Genomic DNA, 13,542 nt, shown 5'->3' on the forward strand with positions numbered 1-13,542 from the left:
TACTATAAAAATGTTTAAGGTACTGAAGTGTTTGGAATTGAGTGGGACTAGTTCTTTGGTGATGATGGCGTGGCTTGACTCCTTGCAGCATAGAAGTGACTTCAGCCACCATCTTCTGGAAGATGATGAAATGGAGCAGAGACTGTGGGCAGGGCACAAGTCTTGGTCACTCATCTGTGAACATAGGGAGAAATATAGATTTGCATATTTATAGGAGAAACACAGTACAAGCAAATGTTTATATCACTATCAAAAAATTTTCACATATTCAAACAATGCCTGACTTCAGGGTCCCTGTCTAGTCTGTTCCAGGATGTCACAGATTCCGCAGCTTATTTAGCCACAAATCTCAGCACTCATGATGATAACTCCACTATTCCAACTTAAGTGTGGGCGGATGAATTGATTCCAGTCCTTGTGGCACACTTGCTAAAACTTCCTAGCAGGACAGGGTCCCCCTCTGTACACATTTGTAAACTTGCAGCCCAAGTGACTCACAGCCTCCTCAGTTGCCATGACGATATTCCATTACAGGAGCTGATGGATTCCAGAGAGATTGGTGCAAGCCGCCTAAGCAGAGTGGAGTTGCTGGCTCCTACAGTGAAACAGAACACAAGTGCCAGTGGGTGTGAGCTCGTGGACACGGAGATGCAGGCCCTGCGCGCTGACTGGAAGCAGTGGGAAGACAGTGTAGTCCAAACGCAGACCAGCTTGGAGAACCTGGTTAGCCAGATGGCCCTTTCGGAGCAGGAGTTCTCAGGCCAGGTGGCTCAACTGGAGCAGGCCCTGGAGCAGTTCAGCGCCCTTCTGACAACTTGGGCTCAACAGTTAGCTCTCCTGGAAGGCAAGAACACGGATAAGGAGATAGTGGAATGCTGGCAGAAAGGACAAGTAAGTTGGCTTCCTGTCTTCTCTTGGTGGTTATGCTAACAATTTTGTTTGGTTGCTTTAAAAAAAAAATGCTTGCTAACTAAAAACATGCAACCTCTAGACTTAAAAGAAATAACTATTTACCTAACTAAATTTTCAAATCTAGCTTGTTTCCTTTTGCTCATAAGTCAGACTACTGTAAAACTGAAGATGTAGGGGAGAAGGAGTTAGTTATTATTTACTGTAGGAAACATTTGTTAGTGCAGACATTTTACTTTCATTCTTATGGTGTAAGAGTCTGTAATATTGTATTCAGCCATTCAGCCTGAAAACTAGCCTGTGGGTAGAGGCATAAATAGACAGAGAGTCATAGCTGGTTTTCTGCCAGTGAATTATTTCCAACAATTAAATGATTGAACTTATAGCTTAAAAAGAAGCATTTGGTAATCACCTAAAACACAATTATTAGTTTTCACCCTGATTAGCTCTCCTAGAGGTGATTTTGACAGCTGTGCTGAATTAACCCGTCAGCCTAACCCCTGTGTCATGCTTTCGGGTTGCCTTCCAGACTTTTTTTTTTTTTTTTTTTTAAACTAATGGCAGCTCTTTCAGAACATGAATGTAACAAAGTGTAGAAAGGATAATGAAGAAAGAGTAGAAGCTTGAAATCCTTTCTTTTACTGTTAAATGGTGTCTTCAAAACACTGTTGTTACTTGCAGTTTTATAACACTCAGAAGCATGGATGTCCTTAAAAGGAAGTTTCAGTGAAGTAAACTTCTGTTTCTATTTATGTTATAATCATTTCAAAATAGCTTCAGCCAATTAGAAAGTCATGTAGTATTTCCAACATTGTCTTGTTTTAAATCAAGTATTTCAAACAAATGTAGTATACCATGAAATAAAACTTTATTATTATCTCTTTAGGTTTATTTATAGTGTTTCTAGCTTATTGTTTTTTTCCGATACCTGACCTGTCTTTTAGATGTAAACACTAGAATAAAGTGTAGAAAGCAATTTTGTAAAAAGGAGACAAGGAAGTCGGTAATTGTTCCATGTGCAGTATTATTCACTCTGATAAAAAAAAATCAGTTATAATTTTTTAATTCTGTTTCTCTTCCTTTTCCTATCATTAACATGAGTGACATTTTTAAAAAGAAAGATTTGATGATATTTAAATTATATTACTATTCTGAACTATCATTAATTTTTGCATTAGGGATACTGCTAGTGAAAATTATAAGTGAAACCTATAAAAAAAATCCACATGATAATGCAAAAGTAAATGGGGGCTTTTAGCTTACTAGCAATTCAAAGATGATAGTTCTCTGCTTAGATCTACTTCCAAGTTTGGCTGCTCCAGAGCTCATGTTTTTGATGACAATAGTATGTTTCCCCCCAATGCTCATCTTTTCTCTTATTTTTATTGATAATATAAGAAAGAAATGGTAATTATGTGATGAGAGATAGAAGTGTTAGCTAATCTTGGGGTGGGTAATCATTTTGCAACATATGAGTGTATCAAATAAGCACACTGTATATATACCTTAATTTTTAAAAAGATTTTATTTATTTATTCATGAGAAAAACACCCAGAGAGAGGCAGAGACATAGGCAGAGGGAGGAGAAGCAGGCTCCATGCAAGGAGCCTGATGTGGGACTTGACCCTGGGTCTCCAGGATCATGCCTTGACCCAAAGGCAGATGCTCAACCACTGAGCCACACAGGCATCCCTGCACACTGTATACCTTAAACTTATCACAATGTTATATGTCAATTATATCTCAATAAAGCTGGTAAAAAATTTTTTTTAAATGTTTAAATGGAGGTAATACTTCCATTACAATGAATACATAGGAAAAATGTTATAAAATAATGAATTTGTTAGGATTCTTGTAGCATTGTTTTGCTGTTACAGAGGGCTTATCATTGTTGACAATCATAAGTCATAAAGCTTCACAAGTATTTACTTTCTCTTTTGCAATTAAATGATAATACCCAAGAAATATTTCAAAATGTAAAAATGGGGGATCCCTGGGTGGCGCAGCGGTTTGGCGCCTGCCTTTGGCCCAGGGCGCGATCCTGGAGACCCGGGATCGAATCCCATGTCAGGCTCCCGGTGCATGGAGCCTTCTTCTCCCTCTGCCTGTGTCTCTGCCTCTCTCTCTCTCTGTGTGACTATCATAAATAAATAAAAACTAAAAAAAAAATTTAAAAAAAAAATGTAAAAATGGGTCACCATCTATAAACTAACTATATAAAGTCATGTTGCAAAAAATCTTGTTTGCTGTATTTGTAAAATTCATCTCTTAATATCCATTGGGTTATTAGTGTTTGAAATTTAGGCGATTTCTTAACTTAAAACCTAAGGGAAAAATGCATTCCAGGACTTAACTGAAACAGAAGTATATAACCTGATGTTTATATAATGAAAGATGCTATTAAAACAATTTAATTTGTAATGAAGTTATGGAAATTTATTTAGTGTAAAATTTTGATCTGAAGCTTTTTTCTTTTGATATCCTCTATTTTATAAGTGACTTATTTGAATCTCTGGTGGGTTTTTTGTTTTGTTTTTTACTTTTTTTGGTATGTGGTAAGTTTCTACAGCTTTTACTAAGCTCTTCCTTAAATAAAAGATACAATATGGTATAAAATAGTAGCTACTAGTTTGTTTAGCATTTGGAGTTTCAGAGAGAAGCTTTCTAGTTATTATGAATTTTGCAAATAAAAATATCTTAGGCTTCCCTAGTCCAGACACTAAGATAAATAATTTTAAAACCAAGAGAACACTATCCCTCTCTCAGAATCCCAGTCTAGGTGGAAAGGCCAGTGAGTTCAAAGCCAATGGGGATGCTCCACTGTCATGAGCTGACGAGGTGCTGTGTGTCCTCAGGTGAGAAGCCCCCACCATGAGGTGGGAAGGAGGCAGGATCTTGAAGTTTGTTACAAACTGACCAGATAGGTGAGGTGGAGGAACAGTCCCAGAATCCAAAATTGGTGGGGAACAAGAAAATACAGGAGAGAAAACTGGAGAACAGGACTCAAATTGAGAGGACATCGTGCCATTCCAGAAAGAAATGACAGATGTGTGAATGGAGACTGAGTAAGATGCAGAGGGGAAAAAAGTCACTGAAAGAAAGCTAAGACTTAGAACAGACTGGACCTCGTTGTTTCTTGTTTCTTGGCAAGGCCAAAATGTAGCTTAGTTTTCTGATTTAGATCAGTGGGAGGACGGTGGAGCCATTTACTAGGATGAGGAATGCAACACAGACCTGGCTTGTTGAAAGGTGTGGTTTTCCTACAAATCTAGGCCATGTCTAGATAAAAATCTGAGAACACAAATAGTAACACCAACAGCCATCTGAGTAGTCACTCATCTTCTTGGCTCTCCTCAATTAATTTTTTCTTTCTTTCTTTCTTTCTTTCTTTCTTTCTTTCTTTCTTTCTTTCTTCTTTCTTTCTTTCTTTTTTAACTGTGGCAATACCATTATTTATAGAGTCCCACTTAAATATTTGCATGTCGTTTACCTGCTGTTTTTACTAGTTAGGCATTTCTCAGTGTGCCAGGGATTATGCTAAGTACTTGTGTGATCCCATTTGCTCCTTGTGACAATCCCATAAAAGCACCTTGTATAATTCAGGGGATCATGGCCTTGATTTTAGAGATGTACTTGACAGTCTTAAGACTTTATTATTTTTATTTTTTAAAAATATTTAATTTATTTATTCATGAGAGAGAGAGAGAGAGAGAGAAAGGCAGAGACACAGGCAGAGGAAGAGGCAGGCTCTATGCAGGGAGCCCGATGTGGGACTCAATCCTGGGTCTCCAGGATCACATCTTGGGCTGCAGGCGGCACTAAATTGCTGCGCCACCAGGGCTGCCCTCAAGACTTTATTTTGGATTAGATATTCACAGTAATGTGATTGTTCATGTGTCTTTCTCTTCTGTTAAATTGAGTGCTCTTCAAGTATAAGATTCATATTTTCAGTCATTTTAGGGGGTCCTAGAATCCAGAAAAATGCTTGGCACATAGCAGACATTTAGCAAATATTTGATGACTGTGTGAATAAAACTATGAAATGAATGAATTACTAGTTAAATCAGACATTTTTAGTGTGAAAGTTAACTGTATATACACGTAAAATCACTTGCTATGTATATTTTTAATCCAAAATCAGTATTACCTTGCTTTCAAATGATTTTTCTTTACCTTTAAACAATATACCTATCTTCCAATGGCCTAGTCAAACTATTATTAAGCAATTTAAGTTATTTTCTCTTTTTCTTTTCTGTCACACTTTATTTGACCACCTGATCATTTGATTACTTGGCAACATTTGGTACTGGAGTGCCTATCTTTGCCTAGAAAAAGATGCAAATAAGCCAAGGGCTATTTTTGCAGTGAGGAATCCTAAAAATAAGATGTATTTCTTTACTGAACTTATTATGTTGGTTCTTTCTATACTAATAATTTATAATATGATTTATGAATGTATAGTGTGAGGATATGGAAACTACCTAATTTAAATACTGCTTCTCTGTCTTGTTATTTCCTAATAGGAAATACTGGATGCCCTACAAAAAGCAGAGCCTAAAACAGAGGATCTTAAGTCTCAGCTAAATGAACTTTGTCGATTTTCCAGAGACCTGAGTACATACAGTGGAAAAGTTTCTAGCCTGATTAAAGAATATAATTGGTGAGCATGAACCTTACTGGTATTCAAAATATTTTTATACAAATAAGCAGCCAGAAGTTTGTTTATTTTAAGGTACAATAAGTTAGTCATTAACTACATTGCTTAATGTGACTGCATACTCTAAGAATTGTTGATTCTAACTTTTTAAAAATCTATTTTATCATTTTTTCCTTCCCTTATCATGGTTTCCTTCCCAAATCATGGTTTTAGTCTTTGTTTGCAAGCATCCAAGGGCTGTCAGAATAGAGAACAGATTTTACAGCAACGATTTCGAAGAGCCTTCAAGGATTTCCAGCAGTGGTTGGTTAATGCAAAAATCACTACTGCCAAATGTTTTGATATACCTCAAAATATTAATGAAGTTTCAACAAATCTTCAGAAAATACAGGTAAGAATGCCAACAATTAATATTAATAACAGTGCTTAAGTTAATTAAAAAGGTGCCTCTAGATCTTTTTATAAGCATATTAAAGTCATGCTTAAGAAACTCAAATTTCAAATAAATCCTTGCTGGAAACAATTAATTGTGTTTGTGAAGAGAAACTAGTCCATTCACCCAAATGTGTGCTATTTTTATATACTTACAGGGATGTGGGGACTAATAAAAGTTCCTTTATATAATGTAAGCACTGTTCCTGGGCACCCTAGGCAGATTGTCTCATTTAATTTTCACAATAAGCATATCAGGTGCATAAGATTATTATTCCCATGTATAAAGAGGGTAAAAGAGTCTTAATGATTGAATATATGAAATGAAAAATGGTTTATTTCTTCTCTTTGAGTGTATCAAGAAAGAAGTAGAAAATCAATGTATTTTAAAGCATAGAGCATTTTATCATACCTAATCTTAGCATTTTTTTTTTGTAGGAATTTTTGTCAGAAAGTGAAAACGGACAGCACAAGCTAAACATGATGCTGTCCAAAGGAGAGCTTTTGGGTACTCTGTTGACCAAAGAGAAAGCTGATGGCATCCAGGCCAAAGTTGTAACTGCAAAAGAAGATTGGAAAAATTTTCATTCAAATCTCCACCAGAAGGAATCTGCCCTAGAGGTATAATATAGCCAAGCACAAGGACATGTCCTCAGTAGTTTGTTGCTGTAGTCGTTGTCAGTTAAAAACCACACTTTCATTTATATCCAAATATGGTTGCCAATGATTTTGGTATTCCTCTCTGAATATTAATGGATAACTGGGTAACCATAAGAAACAGCTCAATTTTAGAAGTATGGGCCTCAATGAGGAATTTGATAGCTTCTTGCCTGGTAGGGGCTATTATCATAGTCTTTCATTGTCCCACCAGAAATAATTGGTTTTTACTTTTAAACATATCACTCAATCATTCATTTGAAATCCCTCAAGTTTGGAAGTTGTTCTGAGAGAATGAACAGAAATATCCATGTAAGACTACAAAATGCTATTGATGACAAGGTATTTTATAACTAATGCAAATGTCAAGTAATAGGTTTTAGGAGTTAAGTATGCAAAGAGCCAATGATTATGCAAAATTCTTTTATCCAGAGACAACATAAATTGAATTTATTATAATCATAATTACTGCCGCAATGCAAGTGTTTTTTTCTTGTGAGATTACTTGTTTTGTGCATCAACTCAGAGGAATATTTAGAGGCATTGAGAGTAATTTTTTCCCTTTTAAACAACATTTCCCGGCAGAATAGATCCTTTATTTGATTATGATAATAACTAATTGGAATAGAAAAAATAATAATAGAGGATTAATATCTTGAAAGAGAAAATGTGTGTTCCCTCAGTTCTTCCCTAGACCAAGACTATTGTAATTCTTCTCTGTAATGGTGGCTACTCCTACGTAGTAGGCATCTTCCACTTAATAGAGAGTGATAACCATTGTGCAGTGCCTAGAAATGTATTCAAAACCTTACAGAGATCATTAGTGTAATGTGGCCTGAGCTCTGAAGCATTTATTGTTGAAGGTAGTACATCTGGCATTGATTTCATGGTTACCTAGTTCAAGAGATGTCCAAGAGTAGATGGGTAGGTGAGGAATAACCTGCCTTTCTGTCTTTTTTATCATCCTTCCCTTTTTCCTCCCTCTCTTTCCCTGTATCCTTCCCTTCTTCCCTTCCTCCCTTTCCTCTTTCCTTTATTTCTATTAGGAATAAAATAGAAAACAATATGTGTCAGCCACTATGTTAGGAATACAAAAGGGTTAGTTTCTTCTCTTTCCTCAGGGAATTTACTTTCTACACCGAGAAATAGTATATAAAGAGATGATTGCAATATAATCTAGATACATCCAGGATATGGTAGTCATTCAAAGAAGGAAACAACTAACTCCACTTGTAGAAATCAAGGAAAGTTACCAGAAAGGTGACATTTAAACTGAACCTTGAAGGCTAAACATTCTTTGAATCTGCCAAGGCTGACCTGCTTTCAGGTAGAAGGAACTGAATGTGCAGGGCCAGAGTGTCATGAGTGTCAGCAATGGGGGACTTTGAGAAGTTTGACATCCATGTGGGGTTTTGTGATTAACAACAGAGATAAGATTCAAAATGAATATTAGGGCAAGATAGGAAATGTTTTGTGTACTAAGCAATTTGATCTTGACTCTTACCAGGTTTTTTTTATCTGAACCCCTAAATAGCATTTATGTTCTCAATTTTTCCAAGGATGTAACATAACCCAGAGACAATGATGCATAAGAGAAAGGTTAAGTTATTACAGAGAATGGATGCTTTAGGACACTTGGGCTTAGTTTTTTCTCAAAATTCTAGTTGAAAAAGGCTGAGTAAGGAACCTACTGGTTTTCAAGTTGGAGATAAATGTGTCAACTTTGACCACAGTGTAGACAAGAATGGGGAAGCTGCAAGACCAGAAAAAATTTCTCATAATGGTCCAAATGAGGAAAATGAGGGAATTAAGGAAATAATAATGGATAGAGAATGATCTCTAAGGTAAAACACCACAGGATTTGGTAGCTAACTCAGTGAGGGGCGTGAGGAAAAAGAAGTGAAGTGTGAGTCTAGTTTTTAATTTGGAAGATGACATGAATGGTAATGCCATTATCCTACACATGAATATAGTAGAAAACGTAGTTTTAGAGGGGATAGAAAAATTAATTCAATATAATATATGTTCAATTAGATGGGCCTGAAAGATACTCAGCAGGTATTGCCAAGAAAGTAGCAGCGACCATAAGTACAGAGTCCAACAGAGAGAGTAAAGCTACAATAATAACAATGACAGTGAGCATTTACCAGTGCCAGCACCAGTGCAAGCACTGAGCATGCATCAATGACCATAACCATTCTCTGAGGTAGGAACTCTCTTATTTAGGTTTTGTGGATGAGGAAATTAAGGCAAAAGGTGATTTAAATAATCTGCCAAATTCTTACTGCTAGTAAGTGATGAAGACAGGTTCAAACTTAGGCACTCTGACTTAAAGTGTTACATAAATACAGTTATATAAATGTGGGATTTTAAGAGTTTGTAGATGGCCATTGAGACCTTGGGAGAAATAATTGGAAACATGTGCAGAAAGAACATTTAATGGGAAGTCTCTACAGCCCCATAGAAAAGAAGTATATGAGAAATGTTAGGAGTTGTTTGACTTAGTATCAAGCTCTTATTCCTGTTCCTCAGGCCCCCTGCTCACAGCCTGTGACTTCACTCCTTACCTAAGGAACCCAGCCATCTTGCATTGCTCTGCTTCTTAGCTCCATTTCTTTGTAGAACTAAATTCCTAATAACATGGTCTCCAGTTTGTCCTTTAGTGGTCCCGTGAGACTTCAGTAATAGAATGATGGAAACACCTTGAATTTATTAATTTATTTAATTTTTCAATAGATATTTGTTGAGCATCTTCCATTTGCCAAGGACTATTCTAAGCTCTTGGGATATAGCAAATAATAAAACAGAACTCTTGCCCTCATGAAGCTTAAATTTTTGTAAAATGCTCTAGGAATTATCCTGGTATCTTACATTTGTGAAGCACTCTTAGTTTTCCAAAGCATTCCTACAGCTGCATGTCTCCCTAAGAGGTGACCACGGCAGGTATGACTCTCCCACATTGTAGACAATCCAGCTCAGATGCTGACAGAATCTGGAGCATTCTCCCACAGTCTCCTGCAGCCCTTGCCACTTAAATTTTTCAGCTAAACTTTATGGATTTGTTCTTTGACAGTACTACCTAAAGTTCTGATTTAAATTTAAGTTTAAAAGCCTTTAGTATGTTCGCATGATAACATAACTTTCAAACTCACTTCAATATAACATTCTTATAAGTAATAGAGGATATAAACATCTTTGCGAAAGTTAAATGGTGCTGTATACAACTTTATCAAATACATTTTACAGCTATTAATACCTACAAAGTATCTATGAAAGCAGTCACAGCTTCTTATGTAATAAGCACAGAACACTATGTGGTATTTTTTTGGTATCTTTTTAATTAGAATAAACAAATTATTTATTAAAAACATAATTAGCATACAAACTTTATGCTATTTCTTATCCCATCATTAATCAAAATTGACAAAATGTATGTTAGTATTTATTGATATTTGTACAGGGTACCAGTGGTGTGTCCCAGGCCCTCTCCTTGCAGAGCTTGTAAGCTAGTTGTGGAGATAAGACATGCTGGCATGAGATGAAAACTCACAATCTAACCCAGTCTGTGATAAAGTATAGTGACTGATATTAACAAGTGTGATAGAAGTTGAGAAGTGGGTGTGAACTCTGTTGTAGGCTGCATAATGAGGCAAGAACTCCTTTTTGAAAAACTTGTGCCTAAAAGCTCTAAAAGGATATTAAAAAATTCCGTAGGGGCTACAGTGAAAGATAGAATGTTCTATGTGTTGGGAACAAGGAAAGAGGGCAAAAGGGTGAGGAGGCCAGACTGCCATTGGCTTTCAATGTCAAGTGAAGGACTTTGGACTTGCTATTAAAATCTGTTTTTGGGACACCTGGGTGGCTCAGTGGTTGAGCATCTGCCTTCGGCTCAGAGCATGATCATGCAGTCCTGGGATCAAGTCCCACATCGGGCTCCCTGCATGGAGCCTGCTTCTCCCTCTGCTTGTGTCTCTGCCTCTCTGTGTGTGTGTGTCTCTCATGAATAAATAAATAAAATCTTAAAAAAAATAAAAATAAAATCTGTTTTTATCCCTAACGTGATTTAAAACCTCATAGAATCTAAAGATCCAAATGAAGGACTTTGAAGTAAGTGCTGAGCCCGTCCAGGACTGGCTGAGTAAAACTGAGAAGTTGGTGCAGGAAAGCAGCAATCGCCTGTATGATCTGCCCGCAAAGAGGAGGGAACAGCAGAAGCTCCAGGTAAGAGGACCCCCGCCCTTCTGGCCACATCCTTACCCCTGTGCTCTGCACACCTTGCATTCAGGTGGACCCTGGTTAGGTTATGCTGTCTGGAGATGGAGCGTACCCCTTCCCAATTTCTGACACATTCTGTGTTTCCTGGCTTTCCTTTAAGGTGCAGTCTGTTTCCGTAGTCTGTAGTCCTGTAGTCTATATGGTGCGTGGAAATAACAAAGCCTTCAAGGCACCCCCCTTGCTCGCCATGTTTATTTCCATGTCCTTTGGGCCAAAGCTTCGTCCGTGATGTGCTTTCCCCCAGCCTCTTAATAGTAACTTGCTTGTGCTTTTCAGTCTGTCCTTGAGGAAATAAACTGCTACGAGCCTCAGCTCAACAGGCTAAGAGAGAAAGCTCAGCAGCTGTGGGAAGGACAAGCTGCCAGCAAGAGCTTTATGCACAGAGTGTCGCAGCTGTCTTCTCAGTATCTAGCTCTAAGCAATTTAACGAAGGTAACGCCCGCCATGTCCTTGCTGTGTGTGCGTGTGGTCCTGAAGCCACAGATCTGGAGCCTCGGTAGGGTTGTGCGAGGTTGTGTGCTGGCTCGGAATAAGGCATGTCAAGTGTCCTTCCTGGCCTTCCAGTCTTTGTCAAGCATTTGTGCCATGTCACCTTTGTGTGCATGTCTGAAAAGAGGCAAGAGAGGTTTCAAAGGCTGAAGAGACCAATCTCTGTTGTTGCACAAAATAGTCTCCTCAATACTGAAATGAGATGTTCTCCAGGGCTTTTACCTTGAAGACTCGAAGTGTAAACATAAGGCAAAGTTCAGAGTTGGGGTCTAAACAATCTCAGATTAAATTATTTTAGAAAAGCATGAATTCAGAGCAGTTTAAATTTAATGGATTTAACATGATGAGTTTGTGATAATTTTTTTAATTATAGTTGTCAAGGATGTGTTGATGGAGACTTTCATTCTGTATTCTAGAGCAGAGCTCAGAATCGGCAATGACTCACATAACTGATTAAATATCTTTTCTAATAGTTAAAAAAAAAAGTAAATGGGATACCATCATGACCTAATTTAGAATATTTAGCAGGTATGATGCAGGCTTATCTTGAACTTTATCGGGCAGGTCTACCTTGAGCTTCATGTGGCTTGTAACATTTGTTCCCTGTATTTTTCTTTTGCATTTCAGATCTTAGAATATAGGGAACCTACCGTAATACGGCTTCACCTATTTTAGTATGGACTTACTTCAAGGTCTGCTAATTTGGGTCCTCAATAAGCATCATTGAGACAGTTGCACTAGTATAGATCTTACAGTAAATAGTTTGTTTCATCCAGTTTTTTTCTATGAATAAGTTCCTTCTCTTTTGTCCTTAGAAAACCTGGGATATATCTGAAATTAGAGTGAATTAAGGACTTCTTTCTAGTCCTTTGTATTTATTTAGATATCCAAAATCAATAGATATTTGAATGCTTTAAGAACTGTAAACATAGTCTTTATAAAATCTTCACTGTGTCAAAAATAGCCTCTAATTAATAAATAAAATCATATCTATGGTCCCAGTTTTAAAAATTTAGGATTACGGGATCCCTGGGTGGCACAGCGGTTTAGCGCCTGCCTTTGGCCCAGGGCGTGATCCTGGAGACCCGGGATCGAATCCCACGTCGGGCTCCCGGTGCATGGAGCCTGCTTCTCCCTCTGCCTATGTCTCTGCCTCTCTCTCTCTCTGTGTGTGACTATCATAAATAATAATAAAAAAAGAGTTAAAAAAATAAAAATTTAGGATTACTACAAAATCTCAGATAGTTACCTTTTAGAACTGGCCACAAGGTAGGCCATATAGGTCCATGTATCAGTTGAGCCAAATGTGGTATGGGAAAGGTAGAAACTATTCTGATTCATCTCCCACGTAAAGAATTAGGAAAAAGGTTTGCTCATTCCAAAAAAAAAAAAAATCACAATTGTCATAAAGAAGATTAGTGACTAAAGTGGGGGCAATAAATTATAATTGTAATCATTCTGCTTTTGACCCAGTTATTCTAATTACAAAGATACTTCCCACATCTCAGATCAATACAGACTTCCATCGTATTTGTGCAGCACAGGAATTTATGCCTGATTGTAGTTATTTGAAACTATTGGTTAGATTTACAGTTTGGGCAGGCTGTAAAGTAGTATGGACAGCTGGAAAACGATTTCTGTCATTTCCAGGAGAAAGTGTCAAGATTGGATAGAATTGTTGCAGAACACAATCAGTTCTCCCTGGGGATTAAAGAGCTCCAAGACTGGCTGACAGATGCAGTTCACATGCTGGACTCTTACTGCCACCCAACATCCGACAAAAGTGTGCTGGACAGCAGGATGCTCAAGCTTGAGGTGTGCATTTTTAGAGGAAAGTCTCTAATTTACAAAATTGTTTTTCTCAAAATTTCTCAAGTCTCTGTCTGGTGTGATTATGTCACACTCTCTCTACAACAAATCCAAGAATGCTCTATGGGTGTGATCCTATTTGCAGAGGGCGGCTTTGACTGAGCATCCCTGAATCATTTGACCCCAGATATGTCCACTCACAAATACTTGACAAAAATTAAACTAAAATTGCAATCAAATGTAGTTACTTGTTTGATACAGTTAAGAGATGTGTTTCTAATTACATCATAGACACATTTATTCTTAGAAAATAT

General features: G+C 37.3%; 1 protein-coding gene across 9 annotated transcripts in view; it reads left to right on the forward strand.

Annotated features, from left to right (window-relative positions):
* The window catches only part of SYNE1 (spectrin repeat containing nuclear envelope protein 1), a 450,176-nt gene that overhangs the window by 224,040 nt on the left and 212,594 nt on the right, over positions 1–13,542 (forward strand). For all 9 annotated transcript variants that reach the window (XM_072767663.1, XM_072767691.1, XM_072767685.1 and 6 more), the window contains 7 exons: positions 535–891; positions 5,433–5,569; positions 5,780–5,957; positions 6,437–6,619; positions 10,733–10,876; positions 11,207–11,362; positions 13,070–13,234. In XM_072767663.1, coding sequence (XP_072623764.1) covers positions 535–891; positions 5,433–5,569; positions 5,780–5,957; positions 6,437–6,619; positions 10,733–10,876; positions 11,207–11,362; positions 13,070–13,234 — 1,320 coding nt within the window. The remainder of the gene's footprint in view (positions 1–534; positions 892–5,432; positions 5,570–5,779; positions 5,958–6,436; positions 6,620–10,732; positions 10,877–11,206; positions 11,363–13,069; positions 13,235–13,542) is intronic.

Source organism: Vulpes vulpes, chromosome 1 (assembly GCF_048418805.1).
Source record: "Vulpes vulpes isolate BD-2025 chromosome 1, VulVul3, whole genome shotgun sequence".
In the NCBI taxonomy this organism is placed as follows: domain Eukaryota; kingdom Metazoa; phylum Chordata; class Mammalia; order Carnivora; family Canidae; genus Vulpes; species Vulpes vulpes.